The sequence below is a fragment of the Stegostoma tigrinum genome, chromosome 43 (assembly GCF_030684315.1).
Source record: "Stegostoma tigrinum isolate sSteTig4 chromosome 43, sSteTig4.hap1, whole genome shotgun sequence".
NCBI classification, from domain to species: Eukaryota; Metazoa; Chordata; class Chondrichthyes; order Orectolobiformes; family Stegostomatidae; genus Stegostoma; species Stegostoma tigrinum.
Genome location: NC_081396.1, coordinates 2,837,887 through 2,862,545, shown reverse-complemented (window position 1 = coordinate 2,862,545; position 24,659 = coordinate 2,837,887). Strand labels below are relative to the sequence as shown.

Genomic DNA, 24,659 nt, shown 5'->3' with positions numbered 1-24,659 from the left:
TGTCCCAGCTCTGCCCGGAGGTTAATTAATCAAACTTGTACGGGTCCCAGCTCCCCAGAAATGGTCCCAATGCATCACAAATCCCTAAACCCTTCTCTGGCACACATTTCTCCAACTTGTCCTCTTATTCCTGCTGTCATTAGCACGTGGCAGTTGGAACAAGCCTTGCATTACTACATTTGAGGTCCTGCAGGTAACGTAACTCCTTTCTTCCTATATTCTGTTTTCAGGTCCTCATCCTTTTGTTTAGAACATAGAACATAGAACAGTACAGCACAGAACAGGCCCTTCAGCCCACAATGTTGTGCCGACCATTGATCCTCATGTATGCACCCTCAAATTTCTGTGACCATATACATGTCCAGCAGTCTCTTAAATGACCCCAATGACCTTGCTTCCACAACTGCTGCTGGCAACGCATTCCATGCTCTCACAACTCTCTGCGTAAAGAACCTGCCTCTGACATCCCCTCTATACTTTCCACCAACCAGCTTAAAACTATGACCCCTCGTGCTAGCCATTTCTGCCCTGGGAAATAGTCTCTGGCTATCAACTCTATCTATGCCTCTCATTATCTTGTATACCTCAATTAGGTCCCCTCTCCTCCTCCTTTTCTCCAATGAAAAGAGACCGAGCTCAGTCAACCTCTCTTCATAAGATAAGCCCTCCAGTCCAGGCAGCATCCTGGTAAACCTCCTCTGAACCCTCTCCAAAGCATCCACATCTTTCCTATAATAGGGCGCCCAGAACTGGACGCAGTATTCCAAGTGCGGTCTAACCAAAGTTTTATAGAGCTGCAACAAGATCTCACGACTCTTAAACTCAATCCCCCTGTTAATGAAAGCCAAAACACCATGTGCTTTCTTAACAACCCTGTCCACTTGGGTGGCCATTTTAAGGGATCTATGTATCTGCACACCAAGATCCCTCTGTTCCTCCACGCTGCCAAGAATCCTATCCTTAATCCTGTACTCAGCTTTCAAATTCGACCTTCCAAAATGCATCACCTCGCATTTATCCAGGTTGAACTCCATCTGCCACCTCTCAGCCCATCTCTGCATCCTGTCAATGTCCCGCTGCAGCCTACAACAGCCCTCTACACTGTCAACGAGACCTCCGACCTTTGTGTCGTCTGCAAACTTGCTGACCCATCCTTTAATCCCCTCATCCAAGTCATTAATAAAAATTACAAACAGTAGAGGCCCAAGGACAGAGCCCTGTGGAACATCACTCACCACTGACTTCCAGGCAGAATATTTTCCTTCTACTACCACTCGCTGCCTTCTGTTGGCCAGCCAATTCTGTATCCAGACAGCTAAGTTCCCCTGTATCTGTTTGACAGGGAGAGAACCACTGGGGACTTCTACAGTTCCTTCCTGAGCCTTTCACTTGGCCTCATGATCACCCATTCCATTTCCACCTGTGTATTTCTTACTGAGGTGTGACGACTACAATATTCTCATTATTGCAGATGCTCCACAGTGAGTCCACCCACAGTTCCAGCTCTGAAAGGCAGCTAGCTAGGACCTGCAGATGGACAGACTTCCCGAACATATAGCAATCAGGGATACTGGGAACTTCCCTTATTTCCAACATTGAGCAAGTGGAGGACACTATGGGTCTCAGGTCTTCTGTCATGACTTCTCTCTAGATTAAGCCAGTTACTTTGCTTAAGAGAATTTAAATGAACGAGGGATCTTCCTTTATTTCAAACACTTCTTCTATAATCACAATCATTTACTTAAAGGTGATATATTATACTTTAAAAATTATTAGAAAATAATCTGCCGGTGGCACTTACCAAGTGGCTGTTCCCATCAGGACTTATCACTTTCTGAACTGCCTAAACTGAGATTGAGTCTGATGCTCATCTTTCAGCTTCACCTTCTCCCTGTCTCACCTCACTCTCCGTTTTCATCCAACTCCAAAACACTCTCATTGAGCCAAACAGCACTCACAGTGCAACCTTGCCATTTTGTCTGCTCTCACCTACACTGACCTCAGCCTCATGTACTCTTCTAATGCCACTCAATGGGAACTCAGTGAACAGCATCTCATCTTTCAATTCAGCCCTTTGAAACTCTCCAGGCTCAACATGGACTGCAGCAGTTTCAAGATCAACAAAGTTGTCAGGATCTAGAACATTCCGCTAAAAAAGGTGAGATAACAAGGTGTAGAGCTGGATGAACACAGCAGCCCAAGCAGCAGAGGAACAGGAAAGCTGACGTTTCAGGCCTAGACCTTTCTTCAGGAATTTTTCTGAATATTTCTAAGAAGGGTCTAGGCCATTTCCTGCTCCTCCGATGCGGCTTGGCCTGCTGCGTTCATCCAGCTCTATACCTTATTATCTCAGATTCTCCAGCATCTGCAGTTCTTACTATCCACCTGAAATGGTATTGGAATTCGAGTCCATTGGGAGTTTTAAAGGAAGGTTTGAGATTGAGGAGTTGATAGGTTAAAGTCCAGAGCTTAATAGCATGAAATGGGTGACTGGTAGTAAATACGGCAGTTCTTTCAAAGAGAAAGGCGTAATTTGGCTAAATCTGTGCTCCCTTTCATCCCAATATCTCATCAGCTGCAGGGCCCAGGCTGAGCACATACCCAGGGTGATCTCACCACGCATTTTAATATTTTGCTATTTTTCGACTTTAAAAAAAACATCTCGGAGGTATTCTTCCAAAGACAGGACAGACAAACCTTTTTTCCTCCCACAGTTAAGGGCCAATGATATTCAGATCCTGATGATTCCTCTGACTGTCAAAACTTGGCTTGAGATCCCGGTCTGCAAACTCATCTAAAACGAATGCACAGAAGATAAATCACTATCAGTCCAGGGTAAAAATCTGGGAAAGACAAACATTTCCCTTGGTTTCGGTTGCTGTGTGAATGCTCCTGTTCAAATCGCCCCGACCCCATTCAAGAAGTATGCGCATGGGCACTGCTGCATCTTGCCCCGAATAAAGATGGCGCAGGCTATCCGGCGCCAATCTCTGCCTGACCCTCGCAGCTATTTTTCCGTTTGCTACAAACGCGAGTTTCCAATTCGGGTCTAGTGACCGACACCGGGTATTCATAAAACCTCTCAGTCCAGACCGATTCCGTTTTTCTCCTGGTGGCCGCTGATTTTCCCGGCTTCCTGTGTTCCCCGCCCGCACTCACATCGGCCCGATGCGGGCAGCATAAATGATGACGTGTCATCTGGCTCGCCTGCTCCTCATTCATTCCCATTGGTTGAAGGACCAGCCTCTTCCCAATTTGTCCGCTCGTGCCTCCCGCTTCTCCTATTGGTCCGTGAACTGCGCGTGTGACGGGAATGGCAGCTCCCCGAGCGGCTTCACGCTTTGGCCCGAGCCGGCAGCCGGTTGCCCTGGAAACCTTGCTTCAAGGTTGGGGTGACTTAATCCGCGCCGATTTCCGCGCGCTTGGCCTACGGCCTGGAACGCGGTGACGTCACCACGGAGCTTTGCGTTTCCTATTGGCTGCTTCAGGCAAGCCCAATCGTCACAATGCGGAAGTTGTTTGATGAGAATCAGAGTGAACCTTACCAGTCCGTGCAACATTTGGGAGCAAAGCAATGACTTTCCCCTTTCAGTTTCTTTCCTCGTCCTGGGAGGAAGTGAAGGGAAGAAATGGGTTCACTTCCAGCAATTCAAGGTGCAGGAAATGAGTCCAGTGACGAAACAGACTCTAGAAATGTTGGTTCAGGTATCTATGTCTCTCTAAAGATATTGTCACTATTTGCTCTCTCAGCTTCACGTATGTATTTGCCTAGCGAAAAGGATGGTTCTTTCTAACTTTCTCAGTTAGGATTTCTATCAAACATGGTCGGGATTTAAGGGGCAGTAAATTTACAACCAGTTTGCACCCCCCCCCCCCCCAAAGCCCTACGGCTTTGCAAGCTTATTTCCTTTAAGTGCCCTATTTAATAAACTTCGAAATAATCTATCACCTCCACTTGTCGTGATGACTGAGGCAAATTCCCCATACAGCACACCGTAGGATCCTCAGCATGGTATTCGCAGACGTAAATCTCAAAACAAGCTTGATCTGATACAGTCACTCAACCCATTGGATGTGAATTATTATCGAACTTTGAATCTGAAAGGAGAGATAATTAACCAATCGAAGGTAACAAAGTGTGAAGCTGGATGAACACAGCAGGCCAAGCAGCATCTCAGGACCACAAAAGCTGACGTTTCAGGCCTAGAAAATTAACCATTCTGTCAGCTTCAGACAGCACTACAAGGGGAAAACAATGACCTTCAAACCTTGTCTGGGGAAGGTCATATCTCACCAATCTGATTGAACCTTTTGAAGAGGTAACAAGGATAATGAGAGAAGGGCTGTGGATGTAGTCGATATGGACTTTAGTAAGGCATTTGATAAAGTCATGCCTGGCAGGTTGGTACAAAATCTGAAACCACAAGGGATTCAGGGTGGCCTGGCTAGATGGAGAGAAAACCAGCTTGGTGATAGAAAACAGAAGGTATTGGTGGAAGGACATTTTTCACAATGGAGACTGGTAACTAGTGCTGTTCCACAGGGGTCCATCTTAGTTCCTTTGTTGTTTGTAGTTTCGGTAAATGATCTGGAGGAAAATGTGGGTGGTCTTATAAGCTAGTTTGCTGATAGTGTCAATGATTGTGGAAGGATACAACAGGATATAGATAGAGTGACAACTTGGGCAGAGAAACGTCACATGGAGTTTAATCCAGCCAAATGTGAGGTGATCATTTTGGAGGACCAAATTTAGGTGTGAATGATATTGTAAATGGCAGAACCCTTAGGAACACTAACATTCAGAGGGATAACTAGGTGCAGAGCTGGATGAACACAGCAGGCCAAGCAGCATCAGAGGAACAGGGAGGCTGATGTTTCAGGCCTAGACCCTTCTTCAGAAAAGGGGGATGGGGAGGGGGTTCTGAAATAAACAGGGAGAGAGGGGGAGGCGGATAAAAGACAGACAGAGGAGAAGATAGGTGGAGAGGAAACAGAGAGGTCAAAGAGCTGGCGGTGGAGCCAGTGAAGGTGAGTGTAAGTGGGGAGGTAGGTTTGTTTTTACGTTAATTAGGACACGATGGTCGGTACCCGGCTTGGACGGCCAAAGGGTCTGTTCCTGTGCTGTACTTTTTCATTTGAAACTACCTCCACTTTGCACCGTCTGAGGAGGGAAGTGGGAAACTGGTCACTTGCAGCAGCCGAAGAGAAGGGAAGTGAATCCAGGAACGTTCAGATTTTGGAAAGCTTGGTTCCTATTCCGGCCCTCCTTACAGACACTTACACCTTTTGCTGTCTCAGTTTTACACATTTTCTTGTCTGGAGGTCCTCTCAGAGGACCATAAATTATAGATATTTCTTGTTATTATATAATAGATATTCAACATGTTTTATAGATCTTTCAACAAAGTGTCGTTGTTATTGTTTACAATCTTGTAATATAATACTGTAAGTACATAATACATTTAAAATCTGAAAATCATTCTGATAAAGGACACCATCATATCTTGTGTCCACACCAACACTGCAAAACAATCCAGTCAGGACATTTGTTCCTCTGCATGCTTGTAGTCCTGCACATTTACATCCATTAGGTGACCATCAGATTTTGATTTCAAATCAGTGACTGTTTTTGCTTCGACCATAAGGAGCTCACAGCCACCTTGTCAGGAGGAGATAGAGATAAGCCATAAATGCTGGCCTCGCGATGATGCCCACATACTTTGAGTGAGTAAATATAAAAAGGAAGTGGTCCAGGTCACAGTCACTGCTGTTCAAATAAACTTATTTTTCACATTCTTCATGTACCCATCATTCATTACCGCTCTGTGCATTATGCATTTTAGTCCATCGAATATCTATATATTTGCAGGAAACATAGGTCTGTCACTCATCACCATTTAGAGAGTGCGCATCAGGTACAGCGGAGTGAAAATGGAGACAATGTGTTGCAACTTGAGCAATCTTTGGGGAACAAGAGAGAAAGAATGTTCGGTTGAACTTAGAATTGTGTTTTCTGACCCTCTATCCTGGACTGACTTTTATGATTTTGTTTTGCACAGCCACTTGATTCTTTGGAAGCTGAAATTCGTTGGTCTGTGAATCTAGAAGGAGAAATGTTGGACAGTTCTGACTGCTTCACAAGTTTTTCAATATCACTTTGACCAGAAAATCAACATGACCTGTGCACCAGAGTGACAGTGTTCCAGTGGGCGTTCTGTGGAAGTGGCTTTCACCAGCGGATCAGCCACAACAAACTTCACACCATTAACAGCGGGGAGAGACTGTACATGTGTTATATTGTTGATGAGGCTTGAACTGATTATCCATCCTGGAAGGATACAAGGACAGCTGCACCATGATGAAACCATGGAAATAGTGGGACTTTGGTAAGGATTTCTGTACTCCATCTGCACTGGAAACACATCAACAATGTTACACTGAGGAGATGCCATTTGCCTCTCAGAGTGTGGGAAGGGATTCATTCAGTCATCCAACCTGCTGAGACTCTAGCAAGTTTGCAAGAATCATTCATTACCACTCTGTGCATTACGCATTTTAGTCTATCGAATATCTATATATTTGCAGGAAACATAGGTCTGTCACTCATCACCATTTAGAGAGTGCGCATCAGGTACAGCGGAGTGAGAATGGAGACAATGTGTTGCAACTTGAGCAATCTTTGGGGATTGGATTCTGTTGTTAACCACATCCAGGACTGAACCATGGTCAGTCTGACTGTGGGTGAAATGGAAGGGTCGGAGGGTTTCACAAATTTTATTTCAGTGGGCTGATTTTCCTTGAGTATTTTTTCCAAAGTTTACTTTTATGTGCGATCACGTGGATAAATGATTCAGTAACTGCTTTGAAGGTACGGAGCATTTAATTTGCATTTCGGTTTGGAACCGCACACAGCACATCATGTTGCCAGAGAGATGGGTTGTGGGAGTTACCAGATTCTTTTGGGTTTCTCACGAAGGCTTTTGCAGATTTGCTGTTTAGTAGTCTATAGCTTACTTGTTGGAGATATTTGAGGGAAAATAAAGCAGGGCAATTTGCCTAGCTTGGCTCTAGGGAAACAAAGCCTGGGAGGTGACCTCAGTGAGAGGCAATGAACCTTGTGGCAGGATGTAGCCTGTTGAATAGTTAACAACAAACCAAGAACTTTGGAAACTGGAAATCAGAAAACAAAACAGAAATTGCTGGAGAAACAGCATCAGTGGAGACAATGCAGAGTTAACACTTCGGGTCTAGTGCCCCTTCTTCCGTTCTCACAGACATCTCAATGGCAGCAAACTATTAGTTTCAAGCTAAAAGGAGCTGGAAAGTGAAATCATAGAATCAGGGTATTGTGGAAAAGGCAGCAAAAGTAAAAGAACAGGTTCTCACTGAGGTGCTGAGAAAGATAGTGTAGAAGATGGAAGTGAATCAAAAGTGCTGATGTGTTTTCTCCCTGTCTGAGGGACGAGCATTTAAAGGAAATTATCAGAGATTAAAAAGTAAACCAGCTGTGTTTGTGAAAATGGCTGGTGTTTCTCCAGAGAAGGATGCCCCAAAGCAGTAAACTTGTGAGCATTCCATTCTTCTGTTATATTTACTCGAGGGGAAAAATGGAGACAGGAGGGATCCTGGTGGATTAATGTTTGGAGGGAAGTTACTCCAATTTTCTCTAAAATGAAGATTGTAATCCTGGGATATACTGGCTCAGCACTCATTATTAGAAAAAAAGTGACTTTTCTTCAAGAAGTTTGTTGTATTAACTGTTTTGTTCATGATTGTGTGAATATCCCATTATTTTAAGAATGAATTTAGATTGTGCTCTGGTGAATGAACATTATTTTTCCAAATTACAATTGAATCATGTGGATGATAGATTAGAATTGATATAATGAGGTGTGCAGTGTTTCCACAATGTGTGATGGTGTGCCACAGTTCAGGGGTAATCTCTGTGAGTAAACAACTTCTGGTCTATTTATAATCCATGTATCAGAGGGAGGCAATGCCTTTTTGGTATTATCACTGGACTGTTAATCCATTGACCAGTTAATGTTGTGAGGATGCACGTTTGAATCCTGCCACGGCAGATGGTGGAATTTAAATTCAATAAATATCTGGAATCAAATTTCTAACAGTGACCATGGGCCCATTGTTGTTTGTCAGAAAAACCCATTTGGTTCACTAATGTCCTTAAGTGTCATCCTTACATGTTCTGGCCTTCATATGAGTCCAGATCCACATTCTCATTAGGGGTGGGCAATAAATGCTGAGATACCTTCATCCTAACAATGAAAAATAAAAATTCACCTGAAGAACCAATCCAAATAAAAGTACCAATATATCCATGCTAGGACACTAGGAATGGGCAGTAAAAGTGTCTGCAGAAACATGAATGAAGTAATTTCAATAGAATGGACAAAGGTCTCAGTGATGTCAATGATCACAGCATTTAACCTTGAAATAAATGGAGGCTTTAAACTAGCAAGGGACAGCGAAAAGAAATAGTGAGAAAAGAGATTAATCTGAGGCTGATATAGTTGGGAATAGGAGCAAGTCAAACAGTCAAGGCAGGCAACAGCGAGGCAGAGAATGAGGTAAGATGAATAAATTCAACTGCATTTATTTCAACACAAGAGGCCTTACAGGTAAGGCAGATTAAATCAGGGCATGGTTGGGAACATGGGACTGGTATATCATAGCAATGATGGAAATGTTGCTCAGGGAAGAGTGGGACTGGCAGATTAATGTTCCAGCATGTAGATACTACAGGAAGGATAGAAAGGAGGGGGGTTGCAAGAGAGGAGGGGGAGGGGTGTTTTTTGTTAGGGATAACATTACAGCTGTACTTAGAGAGGATGTTCCTGGGGGTACATTCAGGGAAGTTATTTGGGTGGAACTGTGAAGTAAGAAAAGGACTGTCTTCTTATTGGAACTGTACTGTAGGCCCCTGCAATTATAAGGATATCTCAGATATATGTAGAAATGAGAGGGTTGTAATGGTTGGGGATTTTAACTTGCCAAACATAGACTGGGACTGCTGTAGTGTTAAAGGATTGGATGGAGAGGAATTTGTTAAGTGTGTACAGGAAAAAATATCTTATTCAGTATGTGGATGAACCTACTAGAGAAGGAGCAAAATTTGACCTTCTCTTGGGAAATAAGGCAGGGCAAGTGACTGAGATGTCAGTGGGAGAATAGTGTGAGGCCAGTGAATATAATTCTATTAGGTTTAAAACAGATATGGAAAAGGATAGACCTGAACTAAAAATTATAGTCTTAAATTGGAGTAAGGCCAATTTTTGATGTTATTGGGCAAGAAGTTTCAAAAGCTGATTGGGAAAGGCTATTGGCAAGTAAAGGGGCAGTTGGAAAGTGGGAGTTCTTCAAAAATGAGATAATGAGAGTCCAGAGGCAATATGTTCCTAGTAGTGTGAAGGGTAAAGCTGGTAAGTGCGAGGAATTTTGCAAGACTGGGGAAATTGAGGCTCAGATCAAGAAAAAGTGGGAGGTATATGGCAGGTAAAGACCATTGGGATTGAGTGAATTCATCAAGAATTATAAGTCCAGGTGGAGTATACTCAAGAGGGCAAAAATGGGACAAAAGATAGCTCCAGCAAATGGAGAATCCAAAGAGATTCTACAAATACATTAATGGAAAATGGTAACTAGGGAGAGAATTTGGGCTCCGAAATGTTAACAAGGCCGTCTATGTGTAGAACCAAAGGACCCGCGTGAGATACTAAATGAGGAGAAGGATATGGAAGCTAGATAAATTGGAGAAATAAGCAGTGATATCTTGACAAGTGTTCATATTTACAGAGAAGTAAGTGCTGGATGTCTTAAATGCAAACAGATGGATAAATCATTGGGAAATGATTGCTGGGCCCCTTGCTGAGATATTTGTATCTTCAATAACCGTGGATGAGGTACTGGAAGGCTGGAGAATGGTTAATGTGGTGCCATTATTTCAGAAAGGTGGTTAGGAAAGGTCGGAACTATAGACCGGTGAGCCTGGCACCAGTGGTGGATGAGTTGTTGGAGGGGATTCTGAGGGACAGCAACTGTGTGTTTTTGGAAGGCAAGGACTGATTAATGGCTTTGTGTATCGGAAATCATGTCTCACAAGCTTGATTGAACTTTTTGAAGAAGTGACAAAGAAGATTGCTGAAGGTACAACCATGGACGTTGTCAATAGGGACTTCAGTTCGACAAGATCATGTGGAATCCCGGGAGAGCTAGCTATTTGATACACAATTTACTTGAAGGGAGGAGACAGGATGCTGGTGGACGGATGCTGTTTAGAGCGGAGGCCTGTGACCCGTGCTGTGCCGCAAGGATCAGTGCTGGATCCACGGATTTTTGTCATTTATATAAATGATTTCAGCATGAATGTAGAAGGAATGTTTGCAGATAAGTTTGCAGGTAACACCAAAATTGACTGTACAGTGGACAGTAAAGAAGGCTATCTCAGTGTACAATGGGACCTTGATCAGATATGCTGATAGGCTGAGGAGATGTAGTTTAATATAGATAAATGTGAGGTGTTGCATTTTGATGAGGCAAATCATGGCAGGACTAAATACACTTAATGGCAAGGTCCTGGGGAGTGCTGCCAAGCAAAGAGATCTTTGATGTGGGTTCATAGTTTCTTGAAGGTGGAGTCGCAGGTAGACAGGGTAGTGAAGAAGGCATTTGGTATGCTTTCCTTCATTGGTCATTGCATTGAGTACAGGAGTTGGGATGCCATGTTGCAGCTGTACAGGACATTAGTTGGACAAAATTTTGCATACTACGTTTAATACTAGTCTCCCTGCTGTAGGAAAGTGTTGATAAATTTCAGTGTTCTGAAGCAATTTACAAGCATGTTGCTGGGGTTGGAGGGTTTGAGCTATAGGGAAAAGCTGAATAGGCTGAGGCTATTTTCCCTGAAATGGCAGAGGCTGAGGGGTGAATTTATAAAGGTTTATGAAATTATGCAAGGGTGAATAGCCGAGATCTTTTTCCCAGGGTAGGGTAGACCAAAACTAGAGGATATGGGTTTAAGGTGAGAGAGGAAAGAAATAAATAGGACCTAAGGGTCAACTTTTTCATGCAGAGGGTGGAACCTTAATGGAATGAGCTGCCAGAGGAAGTGCTGAAGGTGGGAACAATTAAAACATTTAAAAGGCATCTGGATGGGTACATGAATAGGAAATGTTCAGAGAAATATGGGCCAAATGCTGTCAAATAGGACTAGATTAATTTAGGATATCTGGTCACCATGAACCAGGACAACAGGGCCAGCTGAAGAACAAACAAAAAGAGTATGGGGATCATAGAGATTTCTACCTTTTGACTGCGAAGTATATTCACACCATCCAGAATAATGCATTCTGAATGTCTATCCTGTAATTACAATACCTTTCGTAAGGCTATATTCTTCTTCTTGACCAAGAATGAACATTAACAGTAGAATAAGCATGTGAGAATTCGAGCATCATACACACTCCTATCGGCAAATATCACCTGCGCAATGTGTGGAATTTATTGTGGATTCAATATTGAACTATTTAACAAACTCAAGACCCACAACACTAAAATGGAAGAAAATTATCAGCGATCCAAGGTGGTTGGTCAAGAAGAAGAATATGGCCTTAGAAAAGGTCTTGTAATTACAGGATAGGCATTCAGAATACATTATTTTGGATAATGTGAATGCACTTCTCAGTCAAAAGATAGAAATGTCAATCTGCCCAAAATTCTTTACCTTAGTTTGGAACACAATTCATCTGATGATCTCCTTGACTTTAGTCCACATCTCCTTACCTGGAGATACTGCTGGTGTTCCCTGTCACATTAAACCTATTACGATGCTTCCCCAAAAGCTGTTACCCATGTCCCTTAGTTTTTATACCTCATGTCAGATAGCTGTTGGGCCATGTGGAAGGAGGGTGGGGTGTTTCAGTGAATTCCAGTGATAGTCCACATATCCCTGTGTGTCTGAATGGGCATCCAGTGCCCACCACCCTCCGCCCCACACTTCACGTCCACTTTCCAGACAGCGCTCCAGTGACTTCAATGGGAACTCCAAACCCCACAATTCCTGTTGCCGCGGGTCACGTGACATATTCCGCGCAAGGGAGAGCCGGGATATGCTCGTGTGCCGGGATGTGCCTGGGGCGGGAACAGTCTCTGCTTTATGATTGGCTAGTGTTCACCGCACCCTCTCAATGTATTGCCTGCATGTTTATAGGTCATGATGTCATTGACGCCGCATCCACACGTGATCTTTGTCCCGCCCCAATCCGTCATAAAGTTTGGTATTATAACCAATGGGAAGAGGGGAAGACTGGAAACACGCTGGACCTCCAGCCAATTGGAGCTCTCCTATTGTCTGAGTGCGGACGTGCAGCAAAGGGTTAATGAAGCTGTTCATTTTTAGCCAAGCAAAGCTACTGCTGTTGCTGACACTGTCTCTCTGAATGAAGATTGAGCTTCACTCGTTCTGAAGCTTCCGACATTTATGAGCAAACAATTTCCCCAAATTTATTTTTTTTAAATAAAATCATTTACTTGCAGCAACTGAGAGGAAAGGAAGCGAGGGAGCAGAGTCTGTGCAGGACAAGAAGAGACATAGGACATAGAACAATACAGCGCAGAACAGGCCCTTCAGCCCTCGATGTTGCGCCGACCTGTGAACTAATCTAAGACCCTCCCCCTACACTATCCCATCATTATCCATCTGCTTATCCAAGGATGTTCTTATGAATTGCAGGTACATGCACAGCTTACACCCTGGACACCTACTGAACAGTTCTCCAATAGAATATAAAATGTGAAGCTGGATGAACACAGCAGGCCAAGCAGCATCTCAGGAGCACAAGAGCTGACGTTTCGGGCCTAGACCCTTCATCAGAGAGGGGGATGGGGTGAGGGTTCTGGAATAATTAGGGAGAGAGGGGGAGGCGGACCGAAGATGGAGAGAAAAGAAGATAGGTGGACAGGAGAGTATAGGTGGGGAGGGGATAGGTCAGTCCAGGGAAGACGGACAGGTCAAGGAGGTGGGATGAGGTTAGTAGGTAGCTGGGGGTGCGGCTTGGGGTGGGAGGAAGGGATGGGTGAAAGGAAGAACCGGTTAGGGAGGCAGAGACAGGGTGGGGGGGAAGAGCTGGGCTGGTTGTGTGGTGCAGTGGGGGGAGGGGACGAACTGGGCTGGTTTAGGGATGCAGTAGAGGAAGGGGATATTTTGAAACTGGTGAAGTCCACATTGATACCATATGGCTGCAGGGTTCCCAGGCGGAATATGAGTTGCTGTTCCTGCAACCTTCGGGTGGCATCATTGTGGCAGTGCAGGAGGCCCATGATGGACATGTCATCTAGAGAATGGGAGGGGGAGTGGAAATGGTTTGCGACTGGGAGGTGCAGTTGTTTGTTGCGAACTGAGCGGAGGTGTTCTGCAAAGCGGTCCCCAAGCCTCCGCTTGGTTTCCCCAATGTAGAGGAAGCCGCACCGGGTACAGTGGATGCAGTATACCACATTGGCAGATGTGCAGGTGAACCTCTGCTTAATGTGGAATGTCATCTTGGGGCCTGGGATGGGGGTGAGGGAGGAGGTATGGGGACAAGTGTAGCATTTCCTGCGGTTGCAGGGGAAGGTGCCGGGTGTGGTGGGGTTGGAGGGCAGTGTGGAGCAAACAAGGGAGTCACGGAGAGAGTGGTCTCTCCGGAAAGCAGACAGGGGTGGGGATGGAAAAATGTCTTGGGTGGTGGGGTTGGATTGTAAATGGCGGAAGTGTCGGAGGACACTCCTGCAGGGTTCCCAGGCGGAATATGAGTTGCTGTACCCGGTGCGGCTTCCTCTACATTGGGGAAACCAAGCGGAGGCTTGGGGACCGCTTTGCAGAACACCTCCGCTCAGTTCACAACAAACAACTGCACCTCCCAGTCGCAAACCATTTCCACTCCCCCTCCCATTCTCTAGATGACATGTCCATCATGGGCCTCCTGCATTGCCACAATGATGCCACCCGAAGGTTGCAGGAACAGCAACTCATATTCCGCCTGGGAACCCTGCAGCCATATGGTATCAATGTGGACTTCACCAGTTTCAAAATCTCCCCTTCCCCTACTGCATCCCAAAACCAGCCCAGTTCGTCCCCTCCCCCCACTGCACCACACAACCAGCCCAGCTCCTCCCCCCCACCCACTGCATCCCAAAACCAGTCCAACCTGTCTCTGCCTCCCTAACCGGTTCTTCCTCTCACCCATCCCTTCCTCCCACCCCAAGCCGCACCCCCAGCTACCTACTAACCTCATCCCACCTCCTTGACCTGTCCGTCTTCCCTGGACTGACCTATCCCCTCCCTACCTCCCCACCTACACTCTCTCCACCTATCTTCTTTACTCTCCATCTTCGGTCCACCTCCCCCTCTCTGATGAAGGGTCTAGGCCCGAAACGTCAGCTTTTGTGCTCCTGAGATGCTGCTTGGCCTGCTGTGTTCATCCAGCCTCACATTTTATTATCTTGGAATTCTCCAGCATCTGCAGTTCCCATTATCTCCTCTTGTTAAAAGTTTGGTGTAGTTACACCAAATATGGAAGTCAATGCTATATTGTAGCCTTGATTCAATGACAGCATTTTCATTTCTGACTCAGAAGTCCTGGGACTTGACCCCCCACTTGGAAACACAGTCTCGTTTGGTTGCAAAAGAAGTGTTGATAGTGTAGGTTTTTCAGAGAAACTACGGCCATATCTTCCTGCTCAAAGCAGCTGTATTCTTACTGGAGGCCTTTCCTGTGTATTGTGGTCAAATCAAATGTTTTTGCCTTGCGCGGTTAAAATGGAAGTTTAGCACTTTTTGTTTTACAAGCAACGTGGACAATTCCCTAAGATTGCAAGATCTACAGATTCTGGAGTCAGAGATAACAAAGTGTGGAGCTGGAAGAACACAGCAGACCACGATCAATTAGGTTTGACTGCTCTGAAATTGTGACCTAATTTCTGATGTATCGGTGGTGACTTTAATGACTGCTTTTGTAGGCTGCCTTCTTGAGCCGCTGCAGTCGATGTGTTTCAGTGGACTTGTGGTGCCGTTAGGGAAGGACTGCCAGGATTTCGGCCAAACAACTTCAAAGGGCATGAAATATTTCCTAGTCAGGATGGCATGTGGGCTGGAGGGGGTCAAGCAGTTGGTGGTATTCATGTATGACTGCTGATCTTGTGCTTCTAGATCGTAAAGGTTGCAAATTGGGAATGTGCTGTTGGGGGAGCCTCGCTGAGTCATTGCAGTGCATCTTATTGACTCCCTTCACCCCTGATGCACTGTATCAGCCCAGCAGTATATATTACCAATGTACATGGAGTTAGTTTGAGTGCGAATCGAGAGGGCTGATTTGTGTTGGATGGTGTCAAGCATTTTGTAAAGGCTTCTGAAATAAAATCAAACATTGTCAGATGAAACTGTCCACAAAGTGAATGACTGGATAGGACAAATGAATGAAAGGTAGGCAAGATGGGAAATTATATCAAAGTGGGGGGAAAAATACACGTCTTGAGGACATTCATAGCAGGTTACGCATCCTCAGAAATTGATGAAGTCTCAGATAAAACTCCTTCAGAGAAAATGCTTCTCACTGCCAGCACTAACCCCTGTTACATTTCTTCCTGACCAATAACTGTTACTTGTGGTTATTGAAAACTGAAAGTTAACTTTTTTTTCAACCCTCCCATGTCCACACTTTTGGTATAATTTTGTTAAGTATAATTTTGACTCTGATCTTTCTCTCACTTTTGCCTGGTGCATCCTGTGTGGTTTCAGCAGAGATTGAGACAGGCTGCTCATAGCCCTGTTCATGTGCTTTTGATCTCCATGTTGTAGGTTTAACAGTTTTATCTTTACCAATGTAGGGGAAATTTAAACCGGACAGTTCACTTCTAGTCAAGAACAGATCAGAGTTTTTCACTAATTTTTGATTTCAAACACATTACCAGCATTCACCACTGTTTTTTTCTCTGACTCTAAGCCCAGTTGTAAATGAGATTCTGCTCCATGTCTTGGAGCTCTGACACATGGAAGACAGTGGCTGGGACACATTTTGTATGTGCCTCATGGTTTAACCCAAACTGGGGCTTTGCTGTCAGAGAACAGAGACGTGAAACACCCAAAGTGCTATTTGTCCCCTCAGTGTGACCCTGAAAGATGTGTCCAGGCTGAAGTTCTGCTGCTGCCATATGATCCTCTGCAGAGATTGCCCTTTCTGAGCTCCAGGTGATATTAAACCCTCAGGGGAGAAATACAACAATCTACAGAGATACATTTGAGAATATTACACTCCAGTACAATTTGAGAGGTTATTAACATCAGAATTGAACTCTAAGTATCAGAATAAAAATAGGAAGTTACACTACAGATCAAGGCCATTTGGCCCATTATGGTTGTGTTGTCTGAAATAGAGTTACCCAGAGTTATCCTTCTCACGTTTACTTCCATTGTCATCACACATCGGGAGAAAAAAACCCTTGAAATCATTTTCCTTGCAAACGACTGCCCTCGTCTCCAATCTTCTTTTCGTCTCCAAGTTGCTTGGACTTGGCTTCCCCAAAGATCCATGCTTGGCCGCTTCTATTTCTCATCTCCATGCTGCCCCAGGGTGATATCATTCAGAAGTACAGCGTTAGTTTTCAGTCAAGTACTCATAACTCCCAACTCTACCTCATTTCCATCCCTCTCCCTTTCAACTGCATGGGGCTTAACCATGCTGTTCATAATCCCACACGGACATTTAACCCTAAGATTGGCTTCTGACCACAAATGCAGAGTATTGCTGACACCACACATTTCACTTCCAGCTCATTGGTTGCTGAAACCCTGACCAATGCCAGTGTTTCTTTTAGACTTGAGAATTCCAGTGCCTTCCTGACCAGCCTCTGACATTCAGCCCACCGTCGCCTGGAACTGTGAGATGATTTGAAACTCTGCTGCTCAAGCCCTTCCTCGATGCTTCCCCCCGTCTCCTGTTTAATGCTGCTGGTAAGAATCTGCTGTTTGGATTTACGAGTTCCCAGTCAGCAATGGCTGCTGTGGTGCTCATACTGATGTCTGACAGCTGCAAGGTCCCTTTAAATCCCCTTGTGACCTTTTGGACTGCCCCCTGGGGCTTCACTGCACTGAAACAAGCCTGTGAAAGGGTAGGTATTTGATTCTTATTACAGGAAAATGTTACATCAAAATTCAGTATCATAATGTATTAATAATTACGATTCAGTTACACTAATAATCAGAATCCTGTTGTGTCATTAATGAGGATCTTGTTACATCAATGTTTACAGTCCAACTACATGAAAAATCAGTTTTCTATTACATCCATTCTCAGAATCCTGTTACTCCATCTTTCATGAGATGAACACATTAATTATTGGGACAAAATTACATTAATAGTCTGGTGCCTGCCAATAATCAGTGCCCTATTACATTAACAGTCAGGATTCTATTACATTAATCATTATCTGATGATTTACACAGTTCCTGTTGCATACTCCATCAATAAGCATAAACTTATTGCACCAATAATCACGATTCTAATTCAAATCTATTTAGAATTATTTCAATTAATAATCATATTTCTGTTCCATCAATCGTTATGACTGCATTATATCAAAGTCATTCCTGTATTTTTTAAACATGAATAATACAGATCTTATTACATTAATAACATGTCCAACTGCATGATGAATCTATTAATAAACCCCCAACTATCTTCCCTTTCCCCATTCCATGGTAAAACTTAGAACACCGCCTCAAAAAACCTTACTCTGGGGTCACATCAGGAAATGTTTTGGAAAGCAGTGTTTTAATAGAATCGCTTATTGGCCTTTATTTCCTCGTCTCTTCATTCAAAATATATCTCCTTGCCCTATCTCCGAGAGAAATTATTACGATTCAGATTTATCAGGAGTTGTTGTGGGTTTTTGACTTTGCTGTTGGCATATGTTTCACTCCATTGCTCACACAGAAAATGTCAAATGTCATACTGTCAGATGGTACAATACATGGATTATGGTTTGAAAGGAGTGGGTCACAGACGTGTACATCAAAAAAAGGCCATTCAGCTAATTGAGTCTGCATCAGTCGAAAACAACCTCCTCACTATTCATCTCTCATTTTCCATCACTTAGTCCATACCTTATATGACTTTGTATCACAGGTATACTTCTGGGTACAGTTAGTCCGGAGGCAGATGAAGGCTTTTTAAATATGGCCCCACAGAAGGCTTTCCTCGTGATGGTGAATGAGATATTCCTGTGGTTGTTGTAATCTCATCTAGAGGCATTGGGTTTCATAAATTGTAGTAATTTTTCCATCTGTCACATCCTCGGGAATAGGAGGTCATGAAAGTGCAGCAGTTCTTGTGAATTTTCAAACCTCAAAAATGCAGGCAAATTCCACCATCCTACGTGGCCTTGCTGTTTGGTAAGCTATTAACTCCTTTTGAATCTTTCGTATTCCTGATCCAACTTAATGATGACTGGAAGCTGTATGAGAGCATCATATGGAGATGGGAAGATGTCCAACTAATGGGAGTACTGCTCATAGTCGTGTTTAACCCAGCAGGGCATCTACTTTCTTCTGCCAGTGAAAATGTTGCTGTCTGATTTCAGGAGGGTAACTTCAGTGATGGTTGGACCAAATGCCCTCTTCGTTCATCCCAAAAAGCCCATAGATTTCCACTGGTACAGGCAGTGTGAATTTCTTCCACATAAACACATAAGAATGAGGAGCAGAAGTAATCCCCAGTACCTTGAGCCTATTCCACCACTTAATACAATCTTGGCTGACCTCATCCTGGCCTCAAGTCCACTTTCCTGCCGTGTTCTCCTACACCCTTCAATCCATTACATATTTTTTTAAAAAATCTCACTTGGTCCCTGTGTGGGATCACCCAGCCTTTATTTGCACACAATCTCCTTGTCTTTTACATAATTGTCTTAGCTGCTTCCGTGTCGTGCAGTGTTCTAGCTGTTGGATTTATGTTGCATATCTGATTGGCTTCATTTTTTTTTGCTTCAGTGATAGACATCATCTCTGCTCATTGGGCCTCAAACTAGTCTTTGTTATGGCTTCTGCCTTTCCCACATGTTGTTGCTATAGTGTCATAAATAATTTGATTCAATGACTTCTAAATTTCATCAATACAAATTTTGATTCAAGAAACTTTTATTGATGAACCTTGTAAAATATTTTACTGTTTCATCTTCCTGAGTAATTTCATAATGTAGCTGAAAATGTGGGTGAACATGCAAGTCAGTCAGAATCATCATCAATGGTTTATTTTTCACTTGCAATGTTCATCAGTGGAACCTTTCAGAAATTCAATTGTAAATTTTGTTCCAAGGATTGAATTAAGATTGAACAAAAGTTCATAATTTTACTGTAAGCAATTTCCTGTTGAGAGTTCTTGACTCAAGGGGAAAGATCATAGATAGTGCTTCTAAGAGTCATTGCAGCAAGAGTCTTTCTTCATAATTCGCAGCACTATGCATTAGAAGCCGTCATTCGAGGTCTAATCGTGGAGGGCACATTAGGCAAAATTGTCTTGCAGCCAAAATCCCCACTGACAATCCACGACGGTGTCACGGAGTATGCTGACGGAAAAACAAAAAGAAATCGGCTTCCATCCCTGGCTGGTCTACCAACCACCAACGTTCTGGCTAACAGGGGATAACTTCAACCACATGTCGGTATTTACTACCTAAAATTAAGTCTAGAGCCTCCCGTTTCCTGGTTTTGATTTTACATGCTACCTACAAAAGCTGTCCTGGATCTCTTTTAAAAGTTTCTCAAAGCCTTTCACATAATGACGACTATAGTGAATGTTGTGAAAATTGAAATCCCGCACTGTCACGACCCTATTACTTTTACACATTCCTGAAATCTACCTCCTTACTAGCTCTACTTGTTCCACCCATAAACATTTATTTAAGGAATTTTCTAAGATGTCATCTCTCCTTATTACTGTAATAAATTCCTGAAACATAACTGTGACACATTCACTTCCTTTGACTCCTTTGCTGTCTCGCATGAAGACCTTGTACGCTGAAGTATTAAGCTTCCAATCCTTTCCTTACTGTCAAGCGTGTTTCAATGACAGCAATGTCATCGTACCCAATTATTTGAATTCATATCCCTCGCTCATCTGCTTCGTTTGACAAACTCGCAACATTAAAATCAATGCCACAGAATCATATTAAACTCTGTTGTACCTGAACTGGCCTGTCACATTGATTCTTCTCACTCTTTTGGATGTTCTCTCTGGATCCCTTGCCAAGCGAAGTTACAAGCACCCCATCTGCACATTTATCTAAATTTCCAGCATGACAGGCTGTACCTCACTGCAGGATGTTCCTTCTCCCAATTGTTCATATGAAGAAAGGTACTGATCAGCTTATCTCAAAGGCACTGAGAATAAAACAAAGTCTTGATGCAACATAAATTTAACAAAAAGATGATTTGGATTATCTTTATTCCAGATAGGTCATTGAACCGAAGTATTTACAAGTATCATCAGAAACAGGTACAGAAGCCAAGATTTGAATATAGATGACAATAGCATCAAAATCCAACACTGACAGTTACGGGTAGCTCATTGTTGTTTAACTACTCCACGTGAGCTACAAAATAACTTTACAAACACAGTGTAGGTGGACAGTCTCTACCCACTATAAATGCGTTGATGTACAATGACATTGTGATCATTTCAAAAACCTATCCTAGATACACAATCTTATCAACATTTTATCTATAACGTTAGCACCTTTCAAAAGGGCTTAATTTGGTAACAGCAATACAAACATTCTCGTGATAAAGGCTCATTCCTTGGTGTGAATAAATGCAAAACCCATCACTGTGGTTCTTTGTAAATTTGCTGGTATATTAACAAACAGCAAAGCCTTGTCCACAAACACAGCAGGTGAATGGGATCCGCCCTTTGTCATTTCACTGGTGTGTTAACAATTTGGACAGAATGAATCCCTTCTCACATATGGAACAAGTCAACAGCCTTGCCATAGCGTGAACAGCTGGAGTATCAGCAGGTGAGTAGACTGAGTGAAGGTTTCTCCCGAGTGTGAACTCGCTGGTGTCTGCGCAGGTGGGATGACTTGGTAAATCCCTTCCCACAATCAGAGCAGGTGAATGGTCTCTCCCCTGTGTGAATTCGCTGGTGTTCCAGCAGGTTGGATGATGAAGTGAACCCTTTTCCACATTCAGAACAAGTGAATGGTCTCGCCCCAGTGTGAACTCGCTGGTGTTGCAATAGTTTAGATGAGCAAATGAATCCTTTTCCACAATCAGAACAGGTGAATGGTCTCTCCCCAGTATGAATTCGCTGGTGTTTCAGCAGGCTGGATGAGGAAGTGAATCCTTTCCCACACTGGGAGCAATTGAATGGTCTCTCTCCAGTGTGAATTCCCTGATGTTCCAGAAGTTTAGATGACTGAGTGAATCCTTTCCCACACATGGAGCAGGTGAATGGTCTCTCCCCAGTGTGAATTCGCTGGTGTATCTGCAGGTTGGATGACGAAGAGAATCCCTTTCCACAATCGGAGCAGGTGAATGGTCTCTCTCCAGTGTGAACACGATGGTGTATCTGTAGGCTGGATGATGAATAGAACGCCTTTCCACAATCAGAGCAGGTGAATGGTCTCTCCCCAGTGTGACCTCGCTGGTGTATCTGCAGGATGGATGAGCGAGTGAATCCCTTTCCACAATCGGAGCAGGTGAACGGTCTCTCTCCAGTGTGAACCCGCTGGTGCATCTGCAGGCTGGCTGACCAGGTGAATCCCTTTCCACAATCGGAGCAGGTGAACGGTCTCTCTCCAGTGTGAACTCGCTGGTGTATCTGGAGACTGGATGACCGCATGAATCCTTTTCCACATTCAGAACATGTGAATGGTCTCTCACCAGGGTGAACTCGCTGGGGTCTCAGCAGGTTGGATGAGTGAGTGAATGAGTTTCCCCATTTGGAGCAGGTGAATGGTCTCTCTCCAGTGTGAACTCTCTCATGTATCAGCAGGCTGGATGCCTGAGCGAATCTCATCCCACAATCAGAACAAGTGAACGGCTTCTCCCCGCTGTCACTGCATTGGTGAATTTCCAGCTTGGATGGGGAAAATAATTCCTTTCCACAATCACCACATATCCACAGTGTCTCCCCAGTGTGACTCTCCTGATGTTTGGACATTTCAGATGAATCTTCACAGACTCTTCCACATACAGATGGTACATTTTTCTCCTTGATATGAATGGTGCTTTCTCCTTCAACATTCATAATCCTGAGATAAATAGGTTATGAGAAACAGAGTGACTGGTAGATCTGGATTTGATTTAATTTGATGTTTCTAAATAAAAAAAGCTTTTCAAACAGGAAGCAAAATGTGTTAGGAGAAACCAGAAGAACACAGAGCAATTAATCTGGTCAGTTGTGGAGATGACACTGAAGAAAACTACTGGATTATCATTAAAACTGAATTGACTCATACAGCTCTTCAGGAAAGCGAATCCGTAAGCATTTGTACAAAACTACAGAAAGAGGTAGAGGTGAGAATGACAGACATGAAGCCAAGACAATTTATAGATCTACAACTGAATACCATACACATTTTCATGCCCTGCCCTTCCATCTGTCGGAATAGTTACGAACAAGTGCATAAGTCCTAGAAAGTGGAGCTGCAGGTAGACAGTGGGGTGAAGAAGGCATTTGGAATGATTATTGTAATTGGTCAGGGCATGGCATAGAGGAGTCAGGAAGTCCTGTTGCAGCTGTACAGAATGTTGGTTCAGCCAAATTTAGAATACTGTGTTCAGTTCTGCTCTCCCTGCTATTGCATAGATTTTGTTAAATTTGAAAGGGTTTAGCTGTGTTCAGAGATTTTGAGTTATAGGGAGATGATGAGCAGGCTGCGGCTTTAATCCCTGGAGCATCAGCGGCTGAGCGGTGACTGTATAAGAGGTTGAGAGAGTCGTGAAGGACACGGATAGGGTGAATAACCAAGGTTTTTTTCCACGATAGGGAGTCAAAATCTAGAGGGTATAGGTTTAAGGTGTGAGAGGAAAGATTCAAAAGGGGCCTCTGGGGCAATCTTTTCGCACAGAAGATAGTGCATGTATGAAACAAGCTGGCAGAGATGGCGATGGAGGCTGATACAATTACAATATTTAAAAGGCATCTGGTGGATAGAAAGTGTTCAGAGGGATATAGGCCAAATGCTAGCAAATGGGATGAGATCAGTTTAGAATATCTGGTCAGCGCAAAATCAGCTGGACTGAACAATCTGTTTCTGTGTTGTATACATCCCCATGACTCCCTGATCAAGCAAAAAAATGGTGGAAATCTGATATAAAAACAGAAAATGTTGGAGCTACTTGGCAGGGTCTGGCAGCATCTGAAATGGTGTCAGATGTGAAACCACTGCAACCTTGAAGTGATTTTGATGATCATTCAAGGCACTACAATATAAGTTAGGCGGAGTGCCAGGAAATGGGATTAGTGCAAATAGGTGCTTGATGACCAGTGTGGATATGATGGGGACACTGTTCTTTACAATTTTGTCAGATTCTCTAAGTCCATTTTGTTCTGTGTTTCTCAGTGACTCTCTTTCAGTAAGCAGGCAAGCACAGCAAACAGTAAAGAATGCAAATGGTACACTGGCCTTCATAATGAGAGGATTCAAGTACAGGAGCAGGGATATCTTTCTCTAAGGGCTTGGGTGAGACCACAAGACTACTCTTGGAGTATTGTGTGCACACCTTTGTTTTCCTTTCCCAGGAAGGATGCACTGACTATTGAGAGGGGTAAAAGAACATTCACCAAACTGATTCCTCGGATGTCAGGACGGATGTATGAAGAGAGAATCTATCCTTGTGTAATCCTCCTTTATTTTGTCCCTCTGAGATGCTGACTGCACCACTAGCCAATATTCTACTTCCTATTTCCTGATCTGGATCTGACCTATCTAAGCCTATGCATTGGTTCCCATTCCCCTGTCATACTAGTTTAAAACCTCACCAAACAAATTAGCAGAAGCCCTCAAAGGAGATTTGTCTTAACTTTGCCCAGGGGCAACTGGTTAAGCTTGTACAGGCCCCAACTCCCACAGAAATGGTCCCAATGCCTCAAGAATGTCTTCTCTGGTATACCATTTCTCCAGCTTCACATTCATGAAATCTATCCTCTTGTTCCTGCTCTTGCCAGCACATGGCAGCGAGATTAAGTCTGACATTGCATGTGAGGTCCTGTATTTTAATGTATCTCCTAACTTCCTATAATCAACTTTCAGGTCTTCATCCCCTTATTTAGGCTTGTTGTTGGTAACTATATGTTCCACAACCATTGTCTGTTCACCTTTCAACTCCTGAATGCGCCGCAGCCACTCCATGCTATCCTTGATTTTGGCACCAGGAAGGTCATATAGCATCCTGGATTCATGTCTACAGCCACAGAAATGCCTGTCTGTACCCCTGACAACTGAATCCTTTCACTGTGGCCCTTTTTTCTTCCCCTCCCATGCAGCAGAGTCACCCATACTACCATGAACTTGACTGTTGCTGATTTTCCATCCTGACAACCCTAAGTATCCAAGCCACTTCCTTCCTGGGCCTTTTACTTTATCTGATGGTCACCCATTCCCAT

At 43.7% G+C, this 24,659-nt stretch overlaps 1 protein-coding gene across 5 annotated transcripts in view; it reads right to left on the bottom strand.

Annotated features, from left to right (window-relative positions):
* The window catches only part of LOC125449118 (zinc finger protein 239-like), a 46,905-nt gene that overhangs the window by 20,502 nt on the left and 1,744 nt on the right, over nt 1-24,659 (bottom strand). For 2 of the 5 annotated variants that reach the window (XM_059641699.1, XM_059641700.1), the window contains exon 1: nt 2,698-3,188. Coding sequence is in view for 1 of the 5 variants with exons in the window: in XM_059641702.1 (XP_059497685.1) it covers nt 21,047-21,048; nt 21,102-22,298 (1,199 nt within the window). In the remaining 4 variants the exon portion in view is untranslated. Of the gene's footprint in view, nt 1-2,697; nt 3,195-21,046; nt 21,049-21,101; nt 22,303-24,659 lie in introns of those variants that run through there. The other 3 variants (XM_059641702.1, XM_059641701.1, XM_059641698.1) reach the window with 3 other exon arrangements.